The sequence below is a fragment of the Prorops nasuta genome, unplaced genomic scaffold, assembly GCF_024137725.1.
Source record: "Prorops nasuta isolate Cenicafe-Biocafe unplaced genomic scaffold, Cenicafe_Pnas_1.2 PNAS00038, whole genome shotgun sequence".
Classification (NCBI taxonomy): Eukaryota; Metazoa; Arthropoda; class Insecta; order Hymenoptera; family Bethylidae; genus Prorops; species Prorops nasuta.
Genome location: NW_027116835.1, coordinates 1831339 through 1858958, shown reverse-complemented (window position 1 = coordinate 1858958; position 27620 = coordinate 1831339). Strand labels below are relative to the sequence as shown.

The following is a 27620-nucleotide window of genomic DNA, read 5'->3' as shown; positions in this document are numbered from 1 at the left end:
GAGGGTTGTTAAGAATAAAGTGAGCTGGCGCTGGGGGGAAGGGGGGAGGTTGAAAAGTGGGGACACCGGTTGATCGATATTACTATCCTGCTACTGTTAAGCCAAGCACCGTTCTCGCGTGCTATACGATAGCTTTTAAGGCACACACAGCACAGTCGACCAATAGTCATGTGCCGGCTGCGGGCAGCTCAGGCAGCTTAAGCTCCTCTGCTAATCTTCGATGCACCATTAAACTTTAAAAATCTCTCTCCCTCTTTTTTTTATTTATAATTACTCTCCTCTAACATCAACATTCGTTCCTCAAAATCTTCATATTTTCGCTACACCCACAATTACTCAAAATTACCTGATTAACAATTTTCCTCTCTCTTCATCAATTATTAACGTGCGTCGAAAATACTTGAAGAATAATTGAAAATCCTCGATATTTCATCCTGGCTCCACCATTATTCTTTTACTGGTTCTCTCATCAATCCCGAAGACTCTACGAAGAACCAAAAGCAACAAGTTATAAAGTACCAGAGGAGTGGCCAGTGATGGATCTTGTGGTACCGAAAATCTTCGGATTTAAGTTTTCGTTTGGATAAATAAGACAATGATAGTTTTTTGTTCAGTGGCTCGTTATAGAGAGAAAGAGAAAGAGAAAGAAGTGTCCATTGTTCTCCAGGATCTCTTATGAAGTTTTGGTAATCTGACTATGTTCAGTGTGGCGAAAAGTGGAGGGGTAAAGTTAAGAATAAAATAAATATTAATTGTGGTAACGGAGTTAAGTGGTGGAGGGACATTAGTGTTAGTGTTAGTGATTATTGCGGAAGTAGCGAGGGGGAAGATTTATAAGAAAAGAAGAAAGAAAATGTGAACCGGAAGTCGAGACGGCGGTGAGGTGAAAAATAAAATATTGATTCTGATAATAGAAGGCATTAGTGTTAGTGATAGCGATCATAAAAGAGGAAATAGAGGAAGATTCATAAGAAAAGAGGAAAGTAATGGTGAACCGGAAGTCGAGGGGTAAAGTGAAAAATTAAATCTCTGTTGATTGTGATAACGGAAAAAATTAGTGTTAGTGATAACGATTAATGTAAGGCTAGTGGTGAAAGATCCAGGCAAAAATAAAAAATAAGCGATTGTTAAACAAAAGGAAAACCGGAAGTTGGCGAAGAAACGCTCGAATTAGCGGTTAACATTTTCCAGAACGATGCTTTGCTCTAAGTACCGAGAGAATTGGTTATTATGGTGTGTATACACACATACGTAAATATGTAATTAACACACTAAAAACTAATAAAAATAAAAAATATTGCAAATCATACCGAAAGATCCTTTTCAGAAACGATGACGGGATCTGCGATTCAGGACTCGAAATCAGGAACGCACCGAGCTGAAAAATCTATGGTATTTCCTTTCGAGGATTGTCCAAGTCCTTCCCAAGGAATCGGGCGTAGCGAGAAAATTCCTTTCGCTCAAACTGCCTCGTCCATTCAGCTCACTCCAATTTGGGAACACGTGGTTCGTATTTTAGATTGCATAAGGGCCATTCTTCCTTTCCTACACTTTCGCTAAAAAAGTGTCACGCGAAGTATACATTTTCTTCATGAAAATCGCATAAAGTGTGTGTGTGTGCACGAAAATTGGCTTTTGATGCAGGAAATAGAGTTTTTTAAAGTCACATTTATTTTCTTTTTGCAAATAAGGTACGTTTTGGGGAGTTTCCATCGGAAGTAGACGCGAGGTCGAGTTTTCAAGAGATATCGGTTAGACTATCGGATCCGGAGTGGGAAGTACGTCAGCACGCTCTTCGAGTTCTCCAGGATGTCCTGCCAGCACTGCGGAAGGATCTCTTCGAGGAGTTGGCTGGTTCGTTGCTGGCCGAATTAATCGTAAATCTCGGTCATTCGGTACCAGCTGTACGCAAAGGGGCTCTTGACACCCTTAGAATCTACATTAGTCACAGCACTGACAGGGAAACCCTCCTTCGAAAAGTAAGTAATTACTCTCGACGATTCACTCGACAAAATACTACTGATCGATAAAAACAAATATTCAGGATGAAAATAATTTTCTTTGTCCCTCAAACTATTCTTTATTACATTAATGAAATTTGTATGAAACATTGTTGTATAATCACTTTTTATTGTTATTAATTAGAGGAGTTTTGGGCTTTGCATTTATTTACATAAAAATATTATGAAAAATTTATATTTTAACTCGTTTCATTCTTCGATGTAACGAAAAGTTATTGCAAATATATTTTACTTATGTTTATGGCGTAACTTTTTACCATGAAGCGTGGCGAAAGATTTTGCAGGAAGGTCTGCATCACTCGTTGGGCTGCGAAACTCTTCAGGTAGACGTAACTTCCGGTATAATTTTGAGCACTCCATCTTTGTTATTTCCGAGTTCGAGCGGGCCAAGGCCATCGGGGAGGATTTTGCAAGAATCGATTCTCGCTCTTGGATCTCGTTTGGTCCAGGCCACACAGCAGGGAGTGGCCTTGAAGTCTCTTTGTCGAATCCGGGACTTGATCGGCCATCAGGAGTTCTACTTCCACCTGGACCAGGATCCAAACCTACGGAAACGCTTCGAAACTCTCTGCGAGGTTTATCAGATCGACTGCGAGGACGCAGAAGCGGCTAGAAGGGTTCACTTCCGGGACCGGAAGTCATCGAGCAGACGTGGAAGCAGCGACAATGACATTCCTAGACTCCTCAAGGATGAGCAGAATCAGATTCGTGAGAAAAAGTCTCGGCAAGCTGATGAAATGGAAAGTGAGAGCGACGAGGACAGCTGCGACGAGGAAGGATTTGTCGATACCGGAAGTTTTGTTAAAAACGATGACGAGAGGCACGAGGATGACGAAGACGATAATTCCAACGACAGAAGGAAAGTCGATCGCCGAGAAGGGGAAACCACCGCAATCGAGACTCTCAGACGAAACGAGAACAATGACACGGATTCCAGAATAGTCCTCGAGACCCAAATCCAATTCGACCGGAAGACAGCCATCACCATGACGATCCTCGAGGACAAGGATTTGGATGTAGGCATGAAACACGTGAGTGAAATTCTATGTAAAATTCCACATTCCTACTAATCCTAAAAGTTTTGCTGAATTTTCTCGTTTTCGCAGGATTGTTCTTACAATTTTAATATATGTATATGTAGCATATTATGGTTCTCTGGTAATTTAAGTTGAGCAAAAAGTTAATTCTGTTAAGTTCTACTAGTTACTACCATAAGTTCATATATGAGGCTCTCTCACACATTTATATATACTTTTTTGTAAAGTTTGGTTTAAATAGTTTCTTCTTTACAATGTCGGGGTTGTTTTTATCAGGTCAAACACGTGCTGCGTTAAACGCATTGTCATATTATAAATACCAGTCGCAGAGGAATCGTAGATCATGATGGGTCTTACCAGGATAACTAAAGCAAGGTGTTTTATCGTTGACAGAGCGAGGAGTCGAAACGTCGAAGAACACCGAAAAGAGTGCATTTCGGGGGAGAAATAGTGAAGCTGAGGACTCCGGATAGCGAGGATATCGAGATGGATTCGGTGCAAATGGCGGAAGTAGCGTCAGCTTTGCAGGATGGCAGCTCGAGAATCCCACTTCCGGTTTTACCAGCGACCAAAATGCCACGTTTCGACGGTAGACCATCGTCGCATCCGGTGGGCGATCAGCAACCGGAAAGAAGACGCCACAATAGACCAATGTCCGCCTCCAACTACAAACCGGAAGTCCCTCGAGTTCTGCCGAAAGACCAGCCTGAACGGTTCATCCAGCCTATTCCGGCAACTCCTATGAGGAAGAAGCGGAAGAAGAAGAAGAAAAATGTGAAAAATGTTGATACAAACCGAGATCTCAACTACAATAGTGACCATGCTGACGTTCTGTTTGGTAGATTAGTGGAGGAGGAAGACGTTCAAAATAAACCTAGTGCATCAGGGTGGGCCAGTGTTCAGGACCAGAAAAGTGCAAAAAACTCGACTCAAACTCGTTACGTGGCTGCAGCTTCCGATAAAGGCCAACTTCCTTCGAACGCATCTTTCTTTGGCAAAAATGGTTTTCTTGAGAAAAATTACGAGACCTCTGAAAGTGGTCCCGGAAGCAGCAGCGACGCTGACGAACGGTGCCAGGAAGCCAGCTGGGAGGATTTGGGATTAGTCGACCAGGAAGCTCTGGACGATTTGCATAATAAGGTAAAGAAAAGTATGGCTTGAAAGAACTGGATATTTGAAGAATTTTCACTCGCATTGCGTAAAAGTAATTATGCATAATTAGAGTTTTTATTAATTTGCACGTAGAAAAATAATTTTACTTCATCCATCACAAGAGTCTCGCAAAATTGATCAATGCACGTTATTACAATTCAACGAGTCTTTATGGTGAATTATGAGGATTTTCTGAATCATATCACGTTTTATCGATCGAACGATTGATTTGACGAGTGGTGGGGGGAGATTGGAAAATTTAATTGAAAAGCTGGACAGGAAGGAACGTTTCGAGTTGTGGATGCGAACAGGTTTAACCGAGCATTTGCTAATTTAAGTATACAGGCTGTTTCGATGATATATGATAGTATAGCAAAGTAGGTCGATCGATTTCAGAGCGCTTGGTCGCCCGGACGTTCAAGAAACACTGGACGAAAATCGTTAATTTCGCGAAAGAAACAACGTGTTCCGAACAGGTCCAATTCCAATAACGAATTCGGTAATTTCAACTGTGACCCTTCGCGAAGATATTCACACCAGAGTCGTTTGGTCGCTAACAGAGCGGTTCCCCTTACACATTCCATTTACATTCCATTTATGTTTCATACAGATTTCATGGTACCATCTTGTAAAATATTAATACCTGTAAAAAAAAATCGGTTTGATACACGTTGATAAAAACTTGTTGTAATATTTATATACAAAGTGCTACCATATAAAAATTGAAGGAACAAGATCTTCAGGCACGAGATGCTTTACAATTCGATCGATTTTAATGGTCCGAATCGGCGTACTGGTAGTAAAGATCAGGGGAATAATCGAAGAGTTCGAAGTCTAATTTAAATTTGTCGAACAGATCGTGGACCATTTTTTTGCTCAATTGGCGGAAATAAATTTTCGACGCACCAGAGAGGGAATTTCCGTGCCGCCATTTTGGTTGAAGTTTGCCACGAAGTTTGAGTTTTTCAATGGCAAAAATCTGGTCCCTCTTCAGGGTCTCCACCTGAATGAAATTCGAAGATATATTTATGGTTTTTATCGCGTTATTCGCGATATTAGATATAGAAGACCTTGGCAGTGGTGACCTTACCTTGGCCACAATGTCGTATTTCACTGAACAGGGAGTGCAGTAATAATAGTAAGGGATCCAATGATCGTCCGCCTTGACTAGATCCGAGTCTATCAAGTAATTCACGAATTCTCGCCACGTAGGCTCGACCCTCGAACTTTTTTCTTCTGTAATTTGATTAAAATTCAATCTGTTCACACGTAATCATTGCATTACGTAATTTTTGTACTGTGGTGCATTGTTTACTTCCTTTTTTATTATGCACAAATAAACATTTAAAAATTCAATTATTATTTAACGAAACAAGGGACCAAGTGGCCATTTTTTGTAGTAAATAAATTAGAGTTTGGAAGAAAGGGAAACTAAATATGTTCTTTTAACCAAAGTGCACTATAGTAAAACAAAATATTCTTTCTCTCTCTCTCTCTCTCTATATATATAGATATATATTACCTCTATATTTACGAACAATCTCCGAACCATATTTTTTGTAAAAATGCCAAGTACCATGCTCCTGGCGAACAGTCGAGTTCTCCAATTTATCCCTGTAAGCACTGAGCAGTCTCTCGAACGGGTGCCTGACCACCAACAATTTTCCACTCTTTCCCAAGACCTTTAACCATCGAAAATGCATTTTTTCTCTCTCCAGAATGATTTATAGGTTGAAACTAAATTTAACTCGAAAGTCAATTATCCAATTTATTCTTCTTAGCTTTTACGTTTTATCGACTTTTCTGCCACTCGAGTCGTTTCCTTCAACGTTTAACATTAACTTATCAACTTGGGCTAGGATTTTCCCAGTTTATAGCTATCGCGTAATTACATACCTCATCGGCCTCGGGATATTCAAGTTCAGGCATAACTCGACGGGAAATGGACGATATTTGCTCTTTTCCATCGTTAATTTCCTCCTCTGGCACGTTGTTCAAAATGCATAAATTGTAAAGCCACGTGGTGCTGCCAGCTTTGTATATAGGGCAGTAAGATATATTGTGTACCCTAAAACACAATTTTTCTTTTAATTTCACATTATTAAAGAACCTTTCTGTGATCCTCACGAACCTGTCGAAATAAAATATCGAGTATTGTGGAGCTGGTGGAACTTTATAACGTACTGATTTATCCGGATTTTCGTACATTCCCAAATTGTAGCGTTTGCAAACCTTTTCGATTCTCAACAGCCTCGACCAATTTTCTTCTTCAGCTTCGAGCTAAGAAACCAAAAATTCAGTCATTAAAATTATTTTCCATCAATCCACTCATACCAGACTAATTAAAATCAATTTCTAATTTTCTTCAAGAATTACCATCAATCGTTTTAAATCATCAAAACTTTGATCATTCTCGTCCTTGTTCTTAATCCTCTCGTTGAGCCTCAACAGCAGAATTATTGCTATCACAGCCAGTATAAGTTTAAACACAAGACGAGTATATTTTTGTGGAATCATGATCAATGAAAAATATTTTTTTTAACACAAAATTTGTTACTCCTTGGTGAAGATTCTTAGCTCCATTTTGGTGCACGAGTAAACGCCTAAGGGAATAAGAGAGAAGATGAAGAATTCTTCACGCTTTTGGAGTTTACGAAATACTGACGGACCGGTTGGGTTAGGATTTTAGTCACAGAAAGAAACTGCTGAACAGTGCTGGATGGGACAACACTGGAACCTTATCCAATAATTTCATTCTTCAGCATTGCACACTTTAAATAATTTTAAAAACTGTCATTAATTTTTAAACTTAATATATTTCAATTACATCAACAATAATACACTCCAAATAAATTAAACAAAAACATTAAATCTTTTCGTAGAACTTTTATTCCTTAAACCAAATGTTCACACAATCCTAAAATTTCCCAAGTGCATAGACGATTCCGTGAGATTGATGTGGCTTGCACGATACGATTTATAATTCATTATCAGCACAAGTATTATCGCAGTGCTAAAACATCGATAAAGGTAGAGTAGTGAAATATTGGGCTACGTGCACACATAAATCTGTGATGATACGACACTGATGAGTGTTCGTTCGGAGTGGGAGTTGCTTTACCTTGAGATGGAAGGAAGCATCGTTCGTGCTATGATTTTATATCAGCTGTTCAAACTTCTCACTTTTATCAAACTTGACAAAAACGTCGGAATGAATTTTTCGGTATATACTATTTGCAATGAGATTGAAAAATGTAGATTGGTTGGTGTGAAAAATAGTATTATACGAACGATCTTATTATTATTCCATTAAAAAGAAAGAATAATATATGGACTCGCTGATATCTGAAGGGATTATGTAACCTCATGAATATTCCCCTTTTATTTGAAATGGCGAGATATTCCCATCGTGTCATTATGCGGTAAGTTTATCGTGAATGGGGGCCATAAGGAACTTCTACAAGCACACCCTGGTAAGGAAATAATGTTGTACACAGATATTGCGTGCCGGCTACTTAAAATATACGCCTTCTTACGCCAGCTCGCAGCACTGACCCAAAACCAACCCCCCACCCCCAACCCTATATAGCTTAGTCTCGGTTTCGCTCCCCTCCCCCCCCCCTCCTAATAAAAAATTTAAACAGCTCAGCTCTCTTTATCATTGTTTCTCAAATCAAACATTTGAGCTGGACAATTGCACGATGCTAATAAATCGTCTGGAATGAGAAGGGGGAGGGGAAAATATATGGAGGAAAGACTCGAGAGAATGGTTATAGCTTGATTGTGTATAGAGCCTTTGGACGGACCATTGATTTTTGCTTATAAATAAATCTTTGTCGAGGAAATACGTCGTAGCTTTCTGTCGATAAGCTCATATTTTTCGTGTTTTAGGTTTTGACTTCTTTTACTGTTCACCAAATTGTATAAACACTCGAAGGAAAATAAGTTTATATATATGATTTATCGTTGTTTGGTGGAAATTTAGATTTTTCGATTGTTTCTGTTTGTGCTATTTTTAGGAGGACTGGAGAGCACGAGTGAGAGGCTTGGAGAGGGTAGCTTCGGCTCTGAGGACGTCGTCCGGCTTGAGGGCGATCGAACCCAGATTAGGATCACTCCTGCACACCGTCCTCGGAGGAGAAAGAAGTTGCCGGGTCGCCGCGGCTGGCCTAACCGTGGCCAAGGTTTCACCATTTATATATTCCATTTTCCCTCTACTTTTCGACTTATCTTTCCAATTATCACCCACTTTTTCTCCATCTTATTTTCTCGCTAATATTTACTCTTATAAAATAATCCTGTTTTTCACTGCAATTCACACGAGTGTAATTTTATTCGGATGATCGTGGTGGATCTAACATTTGCTAAATTATAAAATTTTCTCTGGTTTTTTAAATCCTTTTTATTTTTTCAAATGCTAATTCCAAAATAATTTTTTTTTAATTCATTTTTAAAAGTAAAGATAGTTTTATCCTGAAACAATATTGACGTACACAGGTGGCCGTAGCAGGGGTGACAACGGAGGCTCTGGAAAAAAGGTTGCCACAACTCGCATGGGGATTGGCCAGGCAGGGTGGACCAAACGCAGCACAACTCGCGAGGATAGCCATGCTCAGGTTGCGTCCGACTCTGCTGCTGGAGCAACTCCTGCAGCCCCAGTGCATCGCTGCCAGAAACGCCAAGGTGTGACTCGCGCATAAATCTTTTTTAACACTGCATAAAAACTGCCAAATTTTCCATAAAAATTCTCGAATTTTTTCAGACAAGGGAGAACGCTCTCCTCCTCTTGATCTTCTCACTCGTTACTTTTCCGAGTACCGAGTTCAAGGTCGACACAGTGGCGGTGAAGGTGGCGACCATGGTGGCCGATCGCCGCAGAAGAGTTCGCCAGGCTGCCCTCGACACTCTGGCTGTTCTCGCTCAAATTTACGACACCGAGGTGAACTTTTACAATAAAAAATTAAAAAACAGTGAAGGAACTCGGTTTTGTATTTTTGACCTTGAGATTCGTTATATGAGAGATTTTGGGTCATGGTTTTTGGAATTGAGTTCCAACTGTTATGGATTCACCTTTATGATTGAGTTTCTCGATGGGACAATTAATCCTGTAATTTTTAGGACGTTTTGAGAGCTGGACAGGAAGCTACGAAAGGTCGACACGATGCTCAAGCGATTATGTCTGCGATTCGAGCTCGGTTATCGCGAAAATCACTCCCACTCGTGTCAGCCGATGGTTTGGTTGTTTACGGACTCCAAATATCGCCCAGTGTTCAAATCGTAACTGGTAAATTGTGTAATTGATCTTAGATGTAGTGGAAATGCTTCTTAAGTTTGAGTCCTAAGAGTGCTTAGGATTTTTAATTAATTTATCTTTACGGTTTCAGGACCGGATGTTGATTGGATCGTGGCCGGATGTGGATCAGTTTCGCCTGGAACAGCACGAACTCGCGGACAACTCATAGGAGCCACAACGAAGTTGGAAAATAGAAAACGACCTAGGTTCGATTGATATTTTTTTGAGTTTTTAATCAATTTAGATTTTTAGTTTCGTTAATGTCTAATCTTGTATATAATATTTGTGTTATGTATTTTTTATATTTGAACTTGGTTGTTTAGTCGTTGGCTGTAATATTAAGGTCTATTTGTAATCAAAGATCATTTTTAAGACAAAAATGTTTATTTTTTTATGTGCAGGGACAGGAATAATCCTTGGAAGAATAGGCAGGATTTTGTAGCGGTTGGTGTTGAGTTGCAGCACAAAAAAGAACATCCTGTTGCCTGGCAACTGGTTCCCAATCGAAAACACGTAAGGATAAACGCGAACAATTGTTAGGGTCTGTACACAACGAAATTAATCTGGAATAAGATACAGTCAAGGATTTTTTATTTCGAGGACTTTGTAATTTATGTAAATTTGTGGATAGAAAGAAACTTGTTTAAATAAGGATATATGTATAATAATTAAACGTAATCTATTCATGACTTTAGCATTAAAGCCAGTGTAGTTTATAAAAATTAAGAGTCAAGATTTGTTTATTTTATATATTTTATTTGCACTTTTCTCATTGTGTATAGACCTTTAAATTCCATGCAAAATGTGTGGTCACGAGAACACTTTAATAGTAATATCTTTTACTACACGAACTGCACTGTGAGTTATAGAGCTTATTTTATATTGGAGTACGTTCATAAAGAATTCATAGTATCAAAAATATTCCAGTCTGTCAAATGGAGTCTAAGAACGTTTCAGGATTGTTTCTGAAACTGCGTGTGCTATATATGTATATGTTCTTAGTACATTTGGACTTATTATGAGAAAAATATAACGAAGACACTGAAGTTGCATTCGGTTGTATGAAAATGTAAATCGGTACGAAAACCACTCGAGATCTCGTCAATCGATTGTCACATTTTCTAGTACTCTAAAAACGTTATATTTTTCCTCGTGCATCAATTAAACGAATAGTTAATCATATATTTTTTATACGAATTTAAAATGTTTTTATTGATGAACGATCCTGTGAAAAATCTTTATATCTGGATCCAAAAAAGCGAAGAATTTCTTGCATCGATCGTAACCAAAAAAGAAAAATCTATCTCCGTTTGGACATGCTGACTCTCCATATTTTCAATGATTAATGTGATAAATAAAAAGGAGAGTTTTCGTTATTGAATTCTGAACGAAGTAACAAGATTGTGGACGCAGAAAATTATAGAAAAAGTATGACACAAATGGATGTTGTTTATTTGCAAGAAGACGCGAGGGTTAGAATTATTTATCACGCGATTATTTAAAATTTCGAGAAATTTTCAATATATTTTCCTTGTTTCATTGTAGAATATAACAATTATGAACGAACCTTCAACAAGGTTTAACGTAGTAGGCATGAATCAAGATGGTAAAAATATAAAAAGGCAACATTTTTTCAACAATTTTTTATCGAATTGTTTATAGTTGTAATTTGTTTTCAATTGCATCGAGCAGGCACGATTTTTGACGTTGGTTTAAGGATAAGAGGTAAATTGCAAAGGTACTATTCGGGAAATTCCTCCTATTGGAAATTAAAAAATCAACTGTCTGGCAAGAATGACTCGATGATAAGTTGGCAAAAGAAACGAGACACCGTGTACAGAAGCGTCTATGATGCATTGGACAATAGGCGATTTGATTTTTCGAAACTTTCTACTGACCTTGAAAGAATGGTTCGATTTATGCAATTTTTTAGAAGCTTTTCCTCGACGTTATCAATATTCGAACGTATACAGGGTGTACCAACGAAGGAACACCAGAACATGGACGTAATATCTCATACTTAGTTACATAAAAGTTATAATTTTTTTATAGCAACTTTTTGAAACGTCCACTAATTCGTATTCTAAAGGTTTTTAAAAAAATTGATATATATTATAGTTTTAAAGATTAATTCGAATTTTATTTTCATGTTTGATGAGTTTTTAATGGTACACCTTGTATAAAGGAAGAGCAACGTATTTGCAACAAAATATTAAATCAATAAATTATATAATTATGTATTGTTTATATTTATTAATATTAGTAGAACTTACTCTTTGTTTTTAAGATGTTCAATCGTAGATCTCGATCAATTCTTATCCACAAATACGTCATTCTTCATCATTATACAGTAATATCCTCTTCGATCCCACTGCAAGTGAGTGCAAAATAATTAAAATATTCCAATTGTTTGCAGAATTCAAGTTCAAATTTGACATCTGTATCAGTGAAGAATAAGAGCGATTCGAAAATTCCAGTGGCTTATTCTCGAGATCGCAGATCGAGTAGCGTGGATGGATACCCTCGAGACAGCGATGGAAAACCTGGAAAAACTTTAGATACGAATATCGAGTGAGGATTATAAATATTTTCTAGAAATTCGTAATTAAATTTTTATTATTTATTATTTTTAAACAAAAAAAAAAACAATTTTACCAAAGATACGACAGCTCTGAGCCTGAAAAATTGGATAAACCGGAAGTCCCCAGCGAAATGCCACCTCTACCAACGAGCAATAAAAACTCGATTTATAATTATCCTGTTTCTGCCAGTGCCTTTCTCAAACCAGATCCATTTGTTTATCGAGCGAAGATTTTGGACTCGAGAGGCGAAAAAATGAAACTCCTAAGAACCGCTCCTGAACCAATCGATCGTTTTTACCGAAATTCGTTGCAATCTGTAAGTAATTATTTTTCTAAAAATTATAAATTCATTACGATTAATTGAAAAATATAGAAAGCAATTATGTAATCTAATATTTGATATGTAAATTATAATTAATAGGGTCTATTATATATCTGATCTATCACAATCAAATTTTGAAATAAAAATTGCTAAAAGCATAATTATATCCTATTGTGTTTGATAAATAAATTATAAATAATTAAAATTTTAAAGCTATATTATAGTGAAATAATAAATAGAATTAAATATTTGTATAGCTTAACAATATACGCAAAATAAAAGGCGAGGAAGACGATTCGTCGGAACCTTCTCATAGATCGGATCCATCGGATCCATCCGATCTGATCAGCGATGGATCCTCGTTTGGTTGGGAAATTGACTCGGCCCTCCGGACCAGATTTCGTTCCTTGTCCATGTCACAACTTTATTCCAGACAATCGAATCCTGCTGAAAATTCATTCTGCACGGTGTAAGTTTTCAATTATTTTTCTTCTTTGATTTTCCCTCAGAATAATTCAAGTAAAAAAATTAGTAATTAAAATTTTAAATATTTATAATCATTCGTTCAAATCTTTCAAATACGTTACCATATGAACCTAAAACGAGTTTGACTTGTAGCACAATTGAAGTATAAAAGTGAATTTGCATTGCACAAAGAATACTTTGAACACAGCTAATAATTCTTTGCTCTCTTGGGATACATAGTTTGTTTTTGCTGATTGAAAACTGAATTTATATTACATATTAATTTTGCAAATTACCATACGGAAAGTGTATATTTTTTGTCTTATAATTCTATTCCTATTTCAATCGAATCCCATCAGGAAGTTCTTCTAAACGATGTAAGCCATCGATTATTTTCCCTTAGAAAACATCAAGGCGAAATTACCGATTGAAACCTACATTTTTCTTGGAACTTTATTTCCATTAGTCGAATTCTCTTGGAAATCCCATTTAAGGGTATAAATAATCAATTATTTCCCTTTAGAATATCCTATTTTTTAATTAACAGATGAAGAATATTTTGTATTGCAAATTTATACCCATCTGTCAAATTCTACTAGAAATCATTTTTAAATGATGCACAAGTCATTAATTATATTCCTTTGCAATATTCCAAGCTGTAAATAACAATTGAAAAATTATTTTGTATGCCCAATTTATTTCCTTGGATAAAACCCTATAAAAAATTCTTTCTAACCAATGCAAGTCATTAATTATATTCCTTAGCAATATCCAAAGCTGTGATTAACAATTGAAAAATCATTTTGTATTCCCAATTTAATTCCTTCGATAAAATCCTACTAAAATTTCTTTCTAACCAATGCAAGTCATGCATCAATTACTTGTTTTCAATCTAACCAAAGCCGAAATTACCGATTGGAAACTATTTTTTTCCTTTCAACTTAATTCTAGCCAGAGTCAAAGTTTATACCGGAAATGCCTTATAAGCGATGTAAGCCATCGATTAGTTTCTTAGAAAACTCCAAGGCGAGATTATCCATTTGTATATACGCATTGAGAAAATATCGCGTTTTTATTATCTCATTGTTGTCAGCTGAAATAATTCCATCGATCGATGCTCCAGTAGTATAGAAAACGGAACTTGCTGCCAGTTCGTTATCGATCAGTGGTAGCGTAAAGTGAAATCGTTCACTCTCTTTCTTATTTTCTTTCCCTCGAGCGAGAAAGCCCAGATCCAAACACTCGACATACTTTTACTTATCAAAAATTTTGCTATCTAGTTTAATCGAAGCAACGGAATATCGTTGATAATTCGAGCAATTTAACTTCCATATCGTTACAAAATATCGCATAACGTTACAGTAAATTACAGCTAGTTTTTTCCCTCTTATTCGTCATGCGGGATGATTTTGCTTGGTCGTGCAGGCTCGACTTATCGTTTCTTGCTTCGATTATACATTTACCTGGCCACTCTGTACTACAGAAAAAACTTGGTATGGTAATAGTCGTAATAAAATTATTTTCCATAGCTACAATTTTAGCTACCGTGCAAAATAACCCATTGGAGAGAGAGAGAGAGAGAGAGAGAAGAGCTGTGTACTATACCTTGCTTGTAAATTCTAGGTTCCATTTTTAAAAATTTTATTTAGCATAAGGTATATAGCTATTGTGTTTTTAATTGCATTCGAGTTTAGGAGAAAATTATATTTTATTAATTGAAAATTTTTGTCTGGTAATATTTGGTCAAGAAAAATAAGGTATCGAATATTGAATAAGCAATTATAGGACACATTGGTTAACAGTTCCCAAATAAAAATTTTTACATTAATATGATATACCATAAATTAAATAGTTTAACATTTAGAATTTTACTTTCTTTCCAAATTCAATAACAGCTCTCGACATACAGGGTGAGGTATTTAAGCTACCCCAGAATATGGATGCAGAATTACGTGTATCTTTTTAACTATAAAAGATATTCAATTTTCGCATAGAATCTTTTTGAAAGCAAACAACAAGAGGCTTCGAAAAGGTCCTATGCAAAAATCGAATATCTTTTATAGTTAAAGAGATACTCGTCTTTCTGTACCCATATTTTGGGGCTACCTAAGTGGCTCACCCTGTATATAACTTTACATAAAAATGTCCATTTTCCACTCAGAATTAACCAATCATAAAACTATGCTAATTTTACAAACACGTAATTGATCTCTGCAAACAATTTTCAAATAAATTTATATAATGGAGCTTACAGCCTGTGCAAGAATAAAAAAGGATTTTATTATTATCAAGATTCCTAGGTAGAATTTTGGAAAAAGTAGGAATGTGTTAAAAATAAGCTTTAAGCAAAGGGAAATTTGGGGGTTAGCATGGGGGGGGGGGTTGACGAGGGGGTGGAGTAACAGAGGTGGGGGTGGGGTTGGTAGCGGTCAGCGTTGGGACATTCTCGGGCATCGGCCACGCGTTCTCTAGTCTCCCTTGGCTACTCGAGTCCCCCTGAGGGCCTCGCTCGTTCAGTCGTGCGTGTGTGCTCGTTCCGACTCCGTGCCAAGTGCCACCTCCAAGCCTCCTCGAGTGTTTCCTCAAGAACAAAAAAAGACCAAACATTCTCATGGAAAGCCAAGTTCTTCAGGAACTTGAAAAATGAGAAAGAGGGTAGTTTCGAATTGTAGGAAAATTTTGAAAATTTGGAATGTGGAGGTGGAAGGTGGGGGAGGTGAAGAAGAGGGAATCGAGAATGGGAAGGTGAGAAGGTGAAGAATCTCGCGATGATCTTCAAGTATTGTTTTTTCTTGAAGAGGGAGGAGTGGAGGAATGGTGGAAGGGAGGAAGTGGAGGAGGAGGATGGACTTGAGAGGAGGAGGGGGGAGGAGAACGAAAAGAGAATTTTCAAGCTGCGCAGCTCCATCGTTCCTGAAGAGAGTTGCAATGGTGGCAGAGTCGAACGGAAACTGGAAAGAACCGTTCTGGGATGTTGCCCATGCTTCTTCCGGTACAGAAGGTCCATCGGTATCGATTGGACCGCCGAAAATCCATCAAATTTCTCTCAGTCGACCACCCTCGTCAACTCCACCAATGTCACACCCATCATTTCCATCGGGAAACCAACGGGGGACCTTGAACAATTGTACGTCACGTACTTCCGGTCGGAGCTAACTTCCCTTCAAGTTCAAATCCTCCAGAACAGCTTTAACCTTTCGTAAACCGCGATCGATACCCATCAACGCTTTTCCACGATCCCACAAACCATCCATATACCTTCAATTTCCAAGGAAAACATTAAAACACCATAAATTTTCGTATAAAATTTGCTTTTCAAACAAATTTATATTTCCATAATCCATCTTCGTGGTTTTAGAACGTAATTTAATCTATTTCGTGTTTTAACGTTTATAGTTTTAATTTTTTTTTTGTTATGATTTCATTTATTTTATTTGCACTTCTTGTGAGAAAATTAATGGCTTTCTTGGTTTGCTTTGATAAAGCTCGATTGCTGGTTAAACCGGGGACCTATAGTTAAGCTCGACCTTGAAAGTAAGCAAGAACTGACGCGTCGTGTGAAATCCTTGACGCTTATCAAGGTGGTAATAAATAAATTAATAAACAAAGATCTAGGTCCTACAAAGCTCGGTTTGTTTGACGCTCTGGCATTTTACGTAGTACCAATGCTATTTTATTCACTGGATTTTCATTGACTATAGCAAATGATAATATATTCAATTATAAACAAAGTACATATTTATTTTAAGGTGTTCGTTTCTCTTGCTGCTTTGGCATTTTACATATAGATATAGTAACAACGCAAATTTATTCATTAGACTTACACATTCACTATTAGATGGCAATTAATTAAATTAAAAATAAAATACACACATATACATATATAGGTTCTATGATGTTTGGTTTGCTTGACGGTTTAACCTTTTACACTCCACCAATGCTATTTTATTCAATGGATTTTCATTGACTATAGCAAATACTATTATATTCAATTATAAACAAAGTACATATTTATTTTAAGGTGTTCGTTTCTCTTGCTGCTTTGGCATTTTACATATAGATATAGTAACAACGCAAATTTATTCATTAGACTTACACATTCACTATTAGATGGCAATTAATTAAAATAAAAATAAAAAAACACACACACATATATAGGTCCTATGATGCTTGGCTTGTTACTCGATGCTTTGGCCTTTTACACTCTCTACCAACGATATTTTATTCACTGGATTTCCATTGACTTTTACATAGCAATTATTTACATTGTAAACAAAGCACATGAATTTTCTACGATATTTGCTTTCTTCGAGACATTTTGGCATTTTACTCAGTGTACCACCAATACTATTTTATTCATTGGATTTTTATTGACCATAACTCCTACAAATTCCAACAATAAGTTTAAAGTGCAAATAAATTAATAAATAGAAAAAACTGATACATATAACATACACAAATCCTACATCTCCTTTCAACCGTTAATTTCTTAATGCAAAACCTTATTCAGCAAAATTTCTTTAACTTCATTGCATAAAAAATCAATCAATCAATGATTCACTATATTTTACTAAAAATAGGACATGACACGCAGACTCTATTAAATGGAAAAAAAAACCATACATTAGAAGAACAATGACGACATTGTTTCAAGAAACAATTAGCAGGTACTTAATAATTTCCGGATGATTTCAGATCGGATGAGAAAAGGGGAAACGACGATGAAAGATCGGAGAACGAGAAAAATCGACGTTACTCGACGACTTCGCAGTTTTATCAGCAGCAAACTGGGTGCAAGAAGGGACACATAGAGAAATCAGGTGAGTCGTGGGAGAGGGTTGGGGGGGGGGGGTGATTGGAATATCGCTGGAGGTGTCGCGATGCGGATGTTCGCAGAGAAAAACGGCCGGAAGGGGCAAAGATCGAATCTGGCCGGACGATCGAAAGTGGAACGCGGGGTTCTTAACCCCTTGTACCCTGTGTGACGCGTGAGTACACAGCAGACATAGCAACTAACTCTCGGTTCGATGTACGGTTTACGTGCCCAAGAAAATCGATATTTCCCTGCTACGGAGAACACCGAGCTAACTCTAAGGTCGACCTACGCAGTCCTACAAACCACAATTTATAAGTTTATATATAATACGTTTGTCATTTATTCTTTCCATCCACCCCCCCCCCCCCTCTTAGAGCACTGAAAATTTTTAATCAATATTTATCATAGTGAATATTAGTAAATTACTATTATTCTTTTATTAACGTTTTCATGAGTTTTCTAGGACCCTCCCATGTAATCCCAAAGATATTCGTCGATCGATATATTTCTTTTTATAGAGAAAATTCTAGAATCATAATTTGATGTGGTTTTTAAGTGTTATAATTCTGAATTTTTGTATATTTAACGAAATTTTGATTCTTCTCGAGCTATTTTAACTCGCTGGATGTAGCTGGCAGGTCCTTTACATGTAAATCTTATTCAGACCAGTGAAACGATCAGCCTTCGTGCCGATAGTAAAAGTCGCCCACGTCTCTTGTTTTTTTAATTGCTTCAAGCCTGGTACCTGCTTCGGTTTCGTTCATGAGTTTATGCCTGACCGCACGCGATGTCTCTCCGAATTCTGTTACTCCCTTATCTTCAACGTCCGGTCAAACTCGTAGAATCATAGTTAACGTTTCGCGAAACGCGAGGATGACGAATTTCTCGGAACTTGGAAGCAAATTTCTGCACGCGTGCGATAAAATTTTGTTGACTCACGATTCGCGTATTGGAAAATACGAGAATGACGATATAATTCCTGAAAATTATCTAAAAACAAAAATCGTTTTGTAAAAGATCCGAGCGAAGTGGAGGCGGAGAGGAAAGGACCGGTAAATGCAGAGACTTCTTCTTCGTCCTTGTCAACGACCCCTGTGCAATCGGCGAATTCCGGAAGGAGCTACGTGGACGGGACGATGGAGGGAAACGTCGAGGAGAATTCGCCAAAGACCAATAACGAACGATCAGGAGACTCCTTCAAGACCCATAGTCCCACCGTCAGCATGAAGGCCTTCGATGTCCTTGATGGCCAGGCTCCCGATGACGTCTACGTGGTGAGTTATCGAAAAAATGATCCTCGGGACAGAATATTAATTTGTCTCAAGGTCAAAAGGATAACGAAGAATTTCGGACCTTTTCAGTACGACCTTGAAAACAACAGGGTCGAAGTGAAGCAGGATGACGTCAGGACTAAGAGAGGAGGGGTCGAAGAGGACACGGAGAGCAGGGAAGAGTGGTTCGAGGAAGAGATCACCTACGAGAGGACTCGCGTTGTCCGGAGTGTAAAACATAGTCCGGAGAAAAAAATCAATAATAGTTACGCGAAACACGCGAGCTCTTCACCGATTAACGAGAATATCGTTAAGATCGAGAGGAGCGACAAGAACGAGCGTGAGAACGATGAAGATCCAGAACGGATCTTGAGGATCAATGACAATATCGATGATAACTTTGAGAATTACGATGAAAATGCTGGTGATAACAACAATGGCAATAATAATAATAATAATATGAATTTTGATAAGAAAGAGGCTGCTGATACAGAGACCACGGAAGCCTTGCCAGATACCCCGTCCAGTTGCAAATCTAATTCACAACGTCGAGCCTCTAAAAAATCCTTGGTAATATTTGTGGATAATGTTGATGAGTAGAAATTAAAATTATGCAGGGTTTTTCGTTTGATTCACTCTGGAGAACGAAGGTAAGACGATAACGTTTGTCTCCATAATTATATCAATTTCTTAATATAACCTTTTTGACGCTCTGTTAAAGAGATTCTGAGAAAAAGATTGATGTCCTTTTATAGATTTGGAGATGAACGAGTTTTTACTTTCATGCTCTGGGGAGTTTTTAATAATACACCCTGTATATTGTATTTTTTATTGTTGTATTATTGTACATGTTCTTAATTAAATTTAATTGAATTATCAGTCCGAGGATTTCGGTGAAGCAGTGAGAGACAATGATAAAGAAGATGAAGAAGAAGCGTTTAAAAATTCAGTTTTGATCTCCCACGACGAATCCTTCCGGACCTTGGAGGTCGCTTCCTGTCCTCGCTCGAATGGCGAGGTGCTCGACAACTATGTCGAAAATCCGGAACGCGTCGCGTCCAGGGCGAGCAATCATGAAAATAGCCTCGTTACACTGGAAGGCTCGCCTGCCAAGAGAATTCTATCGAGGGAACGTAGGTTCAGCACTATTTCCCATCCAGCCGCGCTGGAATCTACTCATTTTCTCAAGTGCGACGAGGAAACCAATTCCGAACCTGCCATACTTGTCATAGAGGTACCTAGCTTTTAATAAAAAAAATTGTCATTAATAAATAAATCAAATTTGTAGAAATAAATTTTAAAAAATTCACGAGTGTGTAAAAAAAAGAAAGATTTTAATTGTAAATTGCATTTTTTGCGAATTTTTAAGAATAGAGAAAGTAATAATGTTGGTTTAATCGCAGACCCGGGGACCGTCCTTGGGAATGCCATCGTTGTTACCGAGAAGAACGAAGGTTGTGAAAAAATCGGTAGAGAAGATTCAAGAAAAACCAAAACCAATCGTGAACCAGTGCTTCGTGGAGTTGGAGAGTAAAGACTGGTGAGTTTGTGAAATAATTTGAGAAAAATGTTTTTTGCTAATTTTTTCTGATTCATTTTAGGGAAATTACGTTGAAGGGTTTGAAGACGCTTTCGCAAATCGCGAAACAGCATCCGGAGTACTTAAACGTTTGCGTTGGTGGAACGATTGGTAGATTGCTGGGTCGACACATAAGAAACCTCAGGTCCCAAGTGGCTCGAGCAGCTTGCTCCACTGCTGGTGACATTTTTGAACGCAGCACGCAAATTCGAGCAACTGTCGATCAGGTAAACTTGATCCTAGTTCAAATTATTTCACTAAAACAAACCTCAGTACAATTAAGAACTCAGTGATCAAAATTGCAAAGCATGGTTTATAATCCTTTTCCCTTTTGGATATTTATTCAAACAAATAATAATCTATCGAAGATAATTTAATTCTTGTTTGTTAAGAAAAATAATATTAAAGAATGAGATTAAAATATTAGTCGACGATATTACCAATCTATTTTAAAAATTATTAGAACTGCACCAAGATAATTTTTACAAAATCATAATTCATGTTTTTTAACAGGATTAATATTTATTTAATAATCGCAGGATCTCGATGACATTGCCAGTCCACTTTTGCACAGAACAGCCGACACTAACAGGTTCCTTCGTGGGGATTGCAACTCGGCGTTGGATCGTATGGTTCAGCATTTGCCAGCGCACAAAACTGTCTCGATTATCGTGTTGCGCGGTGCAAGGTGAAACAAAAACGTTTTAGTCAATATTATGTTACGATAGAAGCTGCTGCGTGCGTTGGAACTTTTTGTTGTTTCGTTTTAGTCATCAGAACGCTATTGTTCGGGCTGCCACTGCAAGATTATTGTGTGGAATCGTCGAGCGTTTCGGACCTGAGCACGCGATGAGCTTGCCACGAGACTCCAGGGACAAATTGCTTTCCAGTGGTGCTAGACTCTTGATGGACGGTAGTCTAGATGCAAGGTATTCTTCTATTTCCATTCCCCTGTCTTTTGCATTTTCAACGAACAAAAACTTTCGATTTTGAGGTTAGATTTGTGTTATACTGCCCTGCTCGTCCATTGCTTGAAGCAGTGCAGAAGATACGTCTACACTCCTTCAACTATAAGGCGACGGCTAGTGCCGTATATAGGGCCCGCCACTTAAAACGCTCCTTTGTGTGTATGAGCATGATTTAAAAAAAATGTTTACTCAATCCTGTATCGATTTTATTCCAGAAAATTCACGATAAATGTGTTTAAGCCAATAATCCCTCATTTCTAATCTCGGAAGCAATATCGGTGTAAACTAGGTTATATTTTCATATTTATAAAAAATATTAAGTTTACGCATAAAAATTTTACGAAATTTATTACTATTCGTATTCAGGAAGGTTTTGTGCAAAATTTGGACATAATAAATAACGAGAGCTTTTTTCTCCATTCGTACAGAAATCACGCGAAGAAAATGTTCCGTCGATTGGTCTGCTGCGACGGATTCAAACGCTGTTTACTAGACGCCGTTCCGGAAACCACACTACGTCACATAGAAAAAACCCTGAAGTCGCTATAGCTGCTGCAACCTCCTCGGGGTCTCCGATGATCAACGAGCATTGCAATTAAATTGGGTCCAATAGTGAATCTTTAACTGTAATTGCGATTGTGCGTTGAGTTGGAAAAATTCCGAGAACAGAAGAAATTATCGAGCAACCAGATCTCTGACTAAAATTCATCCGAAAATGTGCGACTCCTGTTTGTAAACACCGTTTTATTATCCCGAAGACTAAATGCTGTCTGTGGTGTTTGGTTTTTCTACTATAACAATGTACACGGTTTTGCCGTTGAGTCGGTGAAGAATGTCGATACGCTCAAATGCTATAGAATAAGAAGAAAAAAATAACTCGAGTATTTTTACCATAAACGAAATATAAATGTAAACACATACATATACGTCGTTAATTTAACAGCTGGATATCCAATGATGTTTCTAGAAGAGTTATAATAAAGATTTTAATTTAATTTCTAGTAATTTGTTATACGATGAAAATATATCTGAATATATATGTATACATATTGATATGGCGATTTCTCGATAAAGTAAAATATCGATTTTGAAAGACTCGTTTCTTCTTCCTGCTTTCATTTTTAAAACGCTCGTCCTCGTACTCTTCGTTGGTTTGACAGTCTTTAGAGTTTTAAAGTATCCAGAGGAAAAAATGGAAAACGTAGCAGATTCCAGGGAAATGCTCGAAGAATTGGAGAAAGAGGACACTGAACTTTCTTCATTCCTGTACAAACCTAAAAATTGCAGAACTATTTTTATTTTTCTAGAAATGCTGGAGAATATAGTGAGTCCACGTTTTTGAATTAATATCCTGTTTTTTTTTTTATAAATTCTATTTTTTCAACCGCTTTTCAGATATCGGATGATGTTATCAGCGTCTTCTTCTCGGTGGAACATGATGGCGAAATTTTAGGAAAAAGCGAAATAATCGTAATCGACTCGTCAGAATTTGATGGATTTGATTCAGAAGCTTATGATATTAACTATTCCGTAGAAATGGAAATGAACGTTGACAGTTTGTACACGCAAAATCTCGTATCGAAACCGATTATTGGTAACGCAATTATTTTCTATTCCTTTTGCAATCCTTCGTTCTATTCTTTTATAATATACTTCATATTTTTCGCACAATAGTTAAAATGTTTCTAAGCTTGTGTGGGGAAAATTCTCTGCAGAACGTTCGATTAATTGGATGTTGCAATTTGGACTTGTTGCCAGTATTTGCTGGTAAACGTGAACAAATTGATCTATATATTTTGCGATTGGAATTATTACTTGATTAATGGTAATTTAGGTGAAAAGTCCTTTAAGGAAAAAATTCCACTGGAGAATCCAGTTTCTACCTTCGACAGCGAAGCAGTCTCGTGGCAAAATTTGCCACTTTTAACTTTCAAAGTTTTTTTGGAAGAGGACATATTTTTTCCATCGTCAATGTCAGTTAATTATTTAACTATTACTGTCGAAAGTATTTATAACCTTCCACCATCTTGGGACCAGACTAAGGAATACAAAATTGCTACTGTGGTTCACATTGATCAAAATGTTTGTGATGAATTGTTAAATATTATATTTTGTTCTTATATTTCTATTTAATTAAAAAAATATATTATTGAAATATTTTCGTCCAACAGATACGAGATAACGTAATTTTCGAAGGTGGTAGTTACAAAACACATGCTCCGCTTTTAAGAACATGTAAAATCTGGCAGTGTTTAATTAACAAGTTGCAAGGTCGTGCTTTGCTCTCAAGATACAAAGTAGATAACGAATATCAGCAGACTAGAAATATTTTTAAAGATAAATTTGATTTGGAGGTAAAATTAAATTTTGTAGAATTTTCTAAATAATCATTATTGAATATTTTTATTTTAGAAAGAAGTAAATGAGAAGAAGCCAAGAATTCAGTGGAACGCTATAAGTCGTTTTATAATGTTTGATAAAGGGATCTCTTCTATGAAGGAACACATTCTCAAGTAACGTTACATTAATTATTCCACTATAAACAATAAATAATAAATATTTAATACTCTCACCTTTTTATGATTGAGGTATGCGTATTGGCCTTTCCAAATCGCTGTTACGGGAAATTCTGACGGGAAAACTAAAAATTCTCATAGCCAAGTGGAGCTTTATCAGTGTTGCGTCGACTTGTCAGAGCTTCTTTTCCCTGGTGGTAAATATTTTGGACTAATGACAATATGGTTTTTGCATTGTACTAGAACTCAAATAGCACAAAATGTCCAGAACGAATTCAGATATATTTCGTATATTCTCAGTATCTACCGAGGACATTTGTGCTATCTAGAATAAATTAATAATTGAGATTTTAGTGAATAGAACTAGAGTGGTCGCCAAGCTGGAACCATTCATCCCTTCAGATTTGTTTGAGAAAACTGGTATGAATTATAATATCTTTCAGTCAGAGGAACAAAGCGAAGAATATGATTTTAAAGACAAGAAATCGATATCGAAGGTTTTTTTTCAACTACAGGGTGTAACAATGACTTTTGTAAAAACTTTACAGGATGAAAGGGGAGATCATTTTGAACAACTTTTGTCTAATAGACCATGGGTCGTTAAGCTACCATTAACATTTTGAGACTTGACCCCTATACAATTTTTTAAATTTCGACATAGGCCACTGATACACTCTGTATATATTAAAGTATTGGATTTCATTGATAAAAAAAATAATTTCATCTGACATTTGTGAAATCAGAATCATGGAGCTTCAAATTATGATTTGACACTTGACCCAACCATGATTCAAAACAGCCAAGCAACATATATAGTAATCCAAGTTGAGCTTCATCACCCTTTGTTCCCATCGAAAGTAGAAGCCGACTTTTCACACTTGTAATGAAACTTTTCTTCTCTCGCCTAATTTTCCCAGCGCCACTAAAGTTTTATTTATCTAGAATCGAGAATCTTACATCACCCAAAAAACAAAAAAAACCTTATCTTTACACTAATCAACTCGCCGAGGAGTTATATACGAGTTGTATCAAAAAACTAGCAGAAATTATAATACAAAATTATCAGGTATTCCTAAAATTGCAAATACTCCCTATTCAACTATTTTTCTATAAATTACAATTATTTTAACAAATTATAATTTTGTCATTCAAGAATTTTTGTTACGGGGATGATGAAACACCGAGAAGAGAGAAATCTTTTTTGAGAGACCCAGGAAATGTAAATTCAGAAAAAAAACTAATTAATAATGCATCTCTGATTTATATATTTCATAGCGAATTCTAAATTTATAGGGCGAGATCAATCGATTTATACAGTATCTTATAGAAAAAGGGGTGGATATCGAAATCTTCCAAAGTCTCAAGTCAAAAGTACTTTTGCTCTTGAACGAAAAGTTTTCTATAACGAAAGATGATTTAACTTCCACAGAAACACAGGTTTTCCTTAACTCATCAATCTAGAAATTCTTTATTAAAAAAAATATAACGTAAGGAAACTGAAAAACATTTCTAATTTTAGAAATTGATATCTTCGATTTACACTCGTCTAACAAAACAAATGGAAACAACCTTGAACGAAATGGTGGAGAGCAAAAAGATTATAGATAACAATCACATTCCTATGGTCGACATTTATTATTACGCCGAAGAAGCTTATGAATTGGGTCTCGATGCAAAACATTATCATCTGACAGTGCGTTAAATCGGCTTAAACAAATATTTACCAGAAAATGTTAAACAATTTTAATTAATAAACCTAAAAAAAAAAAATACAATTTTCTAGGCGATCAGTGAAAACAACGCAGATCCTCGTGGATGGCTAGAATATGGGATTTATTTATTGAAAAGAAATGAAATTGAAAGATCGATCGAGTGTTGTCGAAAAGCATTGGCTATCGAGAAGCATTATCGTTTGGCGTGAGTTTTTTTCTATTAAAAAACAAATTTATTCCTCGATAAAAATCTAAAACTTTCTAATTTATTTATATGCAGATTATTGCTGTACGGTGGGATTCTCTTGAAGAAAAAACAATACACCGAGGCAGAGGTATGTTTTTGTACAGTCACCAAGATTTATCCCAGATTCGCGGAGGGCTGGTCAATACTGCACTTGTTCTACTTGAAAACGCAATATTTACCAGGTAAATCAAATCCTGCTTTCCTCAGCTATTCGATGAACGGAAAAAATAAAAATTATATTATTTATCGATAAATTTGTTTAGGTATTCATCTGACATCGAGAAACGCAGATAAATGCATTAACAATAAAGAGAGAGACATTGAACCTGTCGAAAAGCATCCTGATGCATGGAGCGATACTTTTTTTCAATCGAATAATATTTACTCGCTAACAGCAGTTTTGTTGTTCAGATTGCATTTACTTGAAGTAAAGGAGACTCTTGATTGATAAACATTGTTAAAAAATTTATTAATACGATTAATTTCAGCTGGCTGGCATCGCCATCTCGGAGGAAATATCGAGAAACGGATATTCCTTGCAGGCGTTGTACTATCTAGCGATCGAGCATTATTTATCACGCAGATACGAGGATGCCATTTCTCATTTAAAAAAAGCCCGATCTTTTCATGGACTAGTTTGTTATTTATCAATCGATCATATTTTGGTTCCTTATTTTATTTGTTATATTGTAATTTAAAACTTTTTTTTAGGATTTTTCAATCGCTAGTTTAATGGGCCACTGCTTTTATCAACTAGGTGACATCGATCAAGCTATTTTTTTTTATGAATTTTCAAATTCTTATTTCAGTAGACCCGACGATGCGCATCTTCTTCACATTAGGTATTATTTAATCATAGCGTATAAATAAATAAACGTGCACGCTGTTAGATGTCAATGCAAATTAAATTTTGATCGTTTTTGGTTATTTTTGGTATTTTACAAAAGAATGGGTATTTATTACGAGAGTATCGGAAATTTTGAGAGAGCTACAAAAATGTTTCTGATGGCTTGTAAATCTTCGCCAACCCCACAATCTTGGCTTGGATTGGGAAAGACTTTCTACAGTGTGAGTGAAATATGTTTTTAGATTTATTATTCGTTATCGATAAATATTTTTTAAATTGTTTCTTATATCCATAGCTTCACCAATTGAGGCAAGCAGAAATGTGTCTATTAGAAGCTAACGACCTCGATCATTACAATCCGGATATTTGGGGATACTTGTCTCTTATTAATCTTTCTCAAAAAAATTATGACGAGTTCCATCAGTGCTATTTGCAAGCGATTAAGGTAAGTGCGAGTGTTCTTGAACTTACGATCCCCATCACAAGCGTGTATTAATTTTTTCGTGATCAACTAGAATAAATTAAACAATAAAAAGCTATCTGCAATGATTTCAAGTTGTATGGAGAAATATGGTCTTGACACAAAAACTGGTAGCATTTATGAAACAGAACAGGAAAATGAAGAAATTGATAATAGTAATAGCAATTAATGATATATTAACAATTTAATGTATACATATTCATGTGTAAATAATATATATGATAATATTAATAAATGTATTACAGATATTGCAGCAAAAAGTGTATAAGTGGTGTATAAAAAAAAAGGTTATTTTGTAACACCAACAAACG

General features: G+C 36.4%; 3 protein-coding genes across 8 annotated transcripts; 2 read left to right on the top strand and 1 right to left on the bottom strand.

Annotated features, from left to right (window-relative positions):
- Positions 1-212: 212 nt before the first annotated feature.
- LOC136783936 (TOG array regulator of axonemal microtubules protein 1) lies at positions 213-22560 on the top strand. 5 transcript variants are annotated; one of them, XM_066744308.1, is made up of 23 exons: positions 213-1233; positions 1328-1506; positions 1692-1979; positions 2306-3052; positions 3452-4198; positions 8230-8394; positions 8708-8893; positions 8973-9149; positions 9329-9494; positions 9595-9709; positions 9905-10016; positions 11920-12074; positions 12164-12401; positions 12665-12876; positions 17568-17692; positions 18706-18962; positions 19050-19529; positions 19840-20193; positions 20363-20499; positions 20561-20765; positions 21078-21226; positions 21309-21467; positions 21935-22560. In XM_066744308.1, exons 2-23 carry the CDS (start codon positions 1333-1335, stop codon positions 22053-22055), a joined length of 5469 nt encoding a protein of 1822 aa, XP_066600405.1. In that variant the 5' UTR covers positions 213-1233; positions 1328-1332; the 3' UTR covers positions 22056-22560. The 5 variants fall into 5 exon arrangements, with proteins under 5 accessions (XP_066600405.1, XP_066600406.1, XP_066600402.1 ...); XM_066744309.1 differs by having other exon boundaries at positions 2297-3052; positions 12173-12401; XM_066744305.1 differs by having other exon boundaries at positions 2297-3052.
- On the bottom strand, positions 4293-7063 carry LOC136783892 (carbohydrate sulfotransferase 11-like). Of its 2 annotated transcripts, none has more exons than XM_066744238.1 (7): positions 6587-7063; positions 6342-6490; positions 6107-6278; positions 5787-5892; positions 5301-5446; positions 4923-5213; positions 4293-4853 (listed from the first exon to the last, which is right to left on the bottom strand). In XM_066744238.1, exons 1-6 carry the CDS (start codon positions 6725-6727, stop codon positions 4983-4985), a joined length of 945 nt encoding a protein of 314 aa, XP_066600335.1. In that variant the 5' UTR covers positions 6728-7063; the 3' UTR covers positions 4293-4853; positions 4923-4982. The 2 variants fall into 2 exon arrangements, with proteins under 2 accessions (XP_066600335.1, XP_066600334.1); XM_066744237.1 differs by having other exon boundaries at positions 4295-4853; positions 5733-5892.
- Positions 22561-22698: 138 nt separating the features above from the next.
- LOC136783927 (cilia- and flagella-associated protein 70-like) lies at positions 22699-27611 on the top strand. The gene is made up of 20 exons (XM_066744297.1): positions 22699-22830; positions 22902-23100; positions 23233-23588; positions 23678-23860; positions 23919-24019; positions 24095-24321; positions 24377-24618; positions 24766-24902; positions 24965-25088; positions 25316-25459; positions 25542-25715; positions 25806-25939; positions 26015-26163; positions 26245-26408; positions 26470-26616; positions 26693-26823; positions 26929-27049; positions 27124-27273; positions 27344-27464; positions 27555-27611. Exons 1-20 carry the CDS (start codon positions 22699-22701, stop codon positions 27575-27577), a joined length of 3159 nt encoding a protein of 1052 aa, XP_066600394.1. The 3' UTR covers positions 27578-27611.
- Positions 27612-27620: the final 9 nt, after the last annotated feature.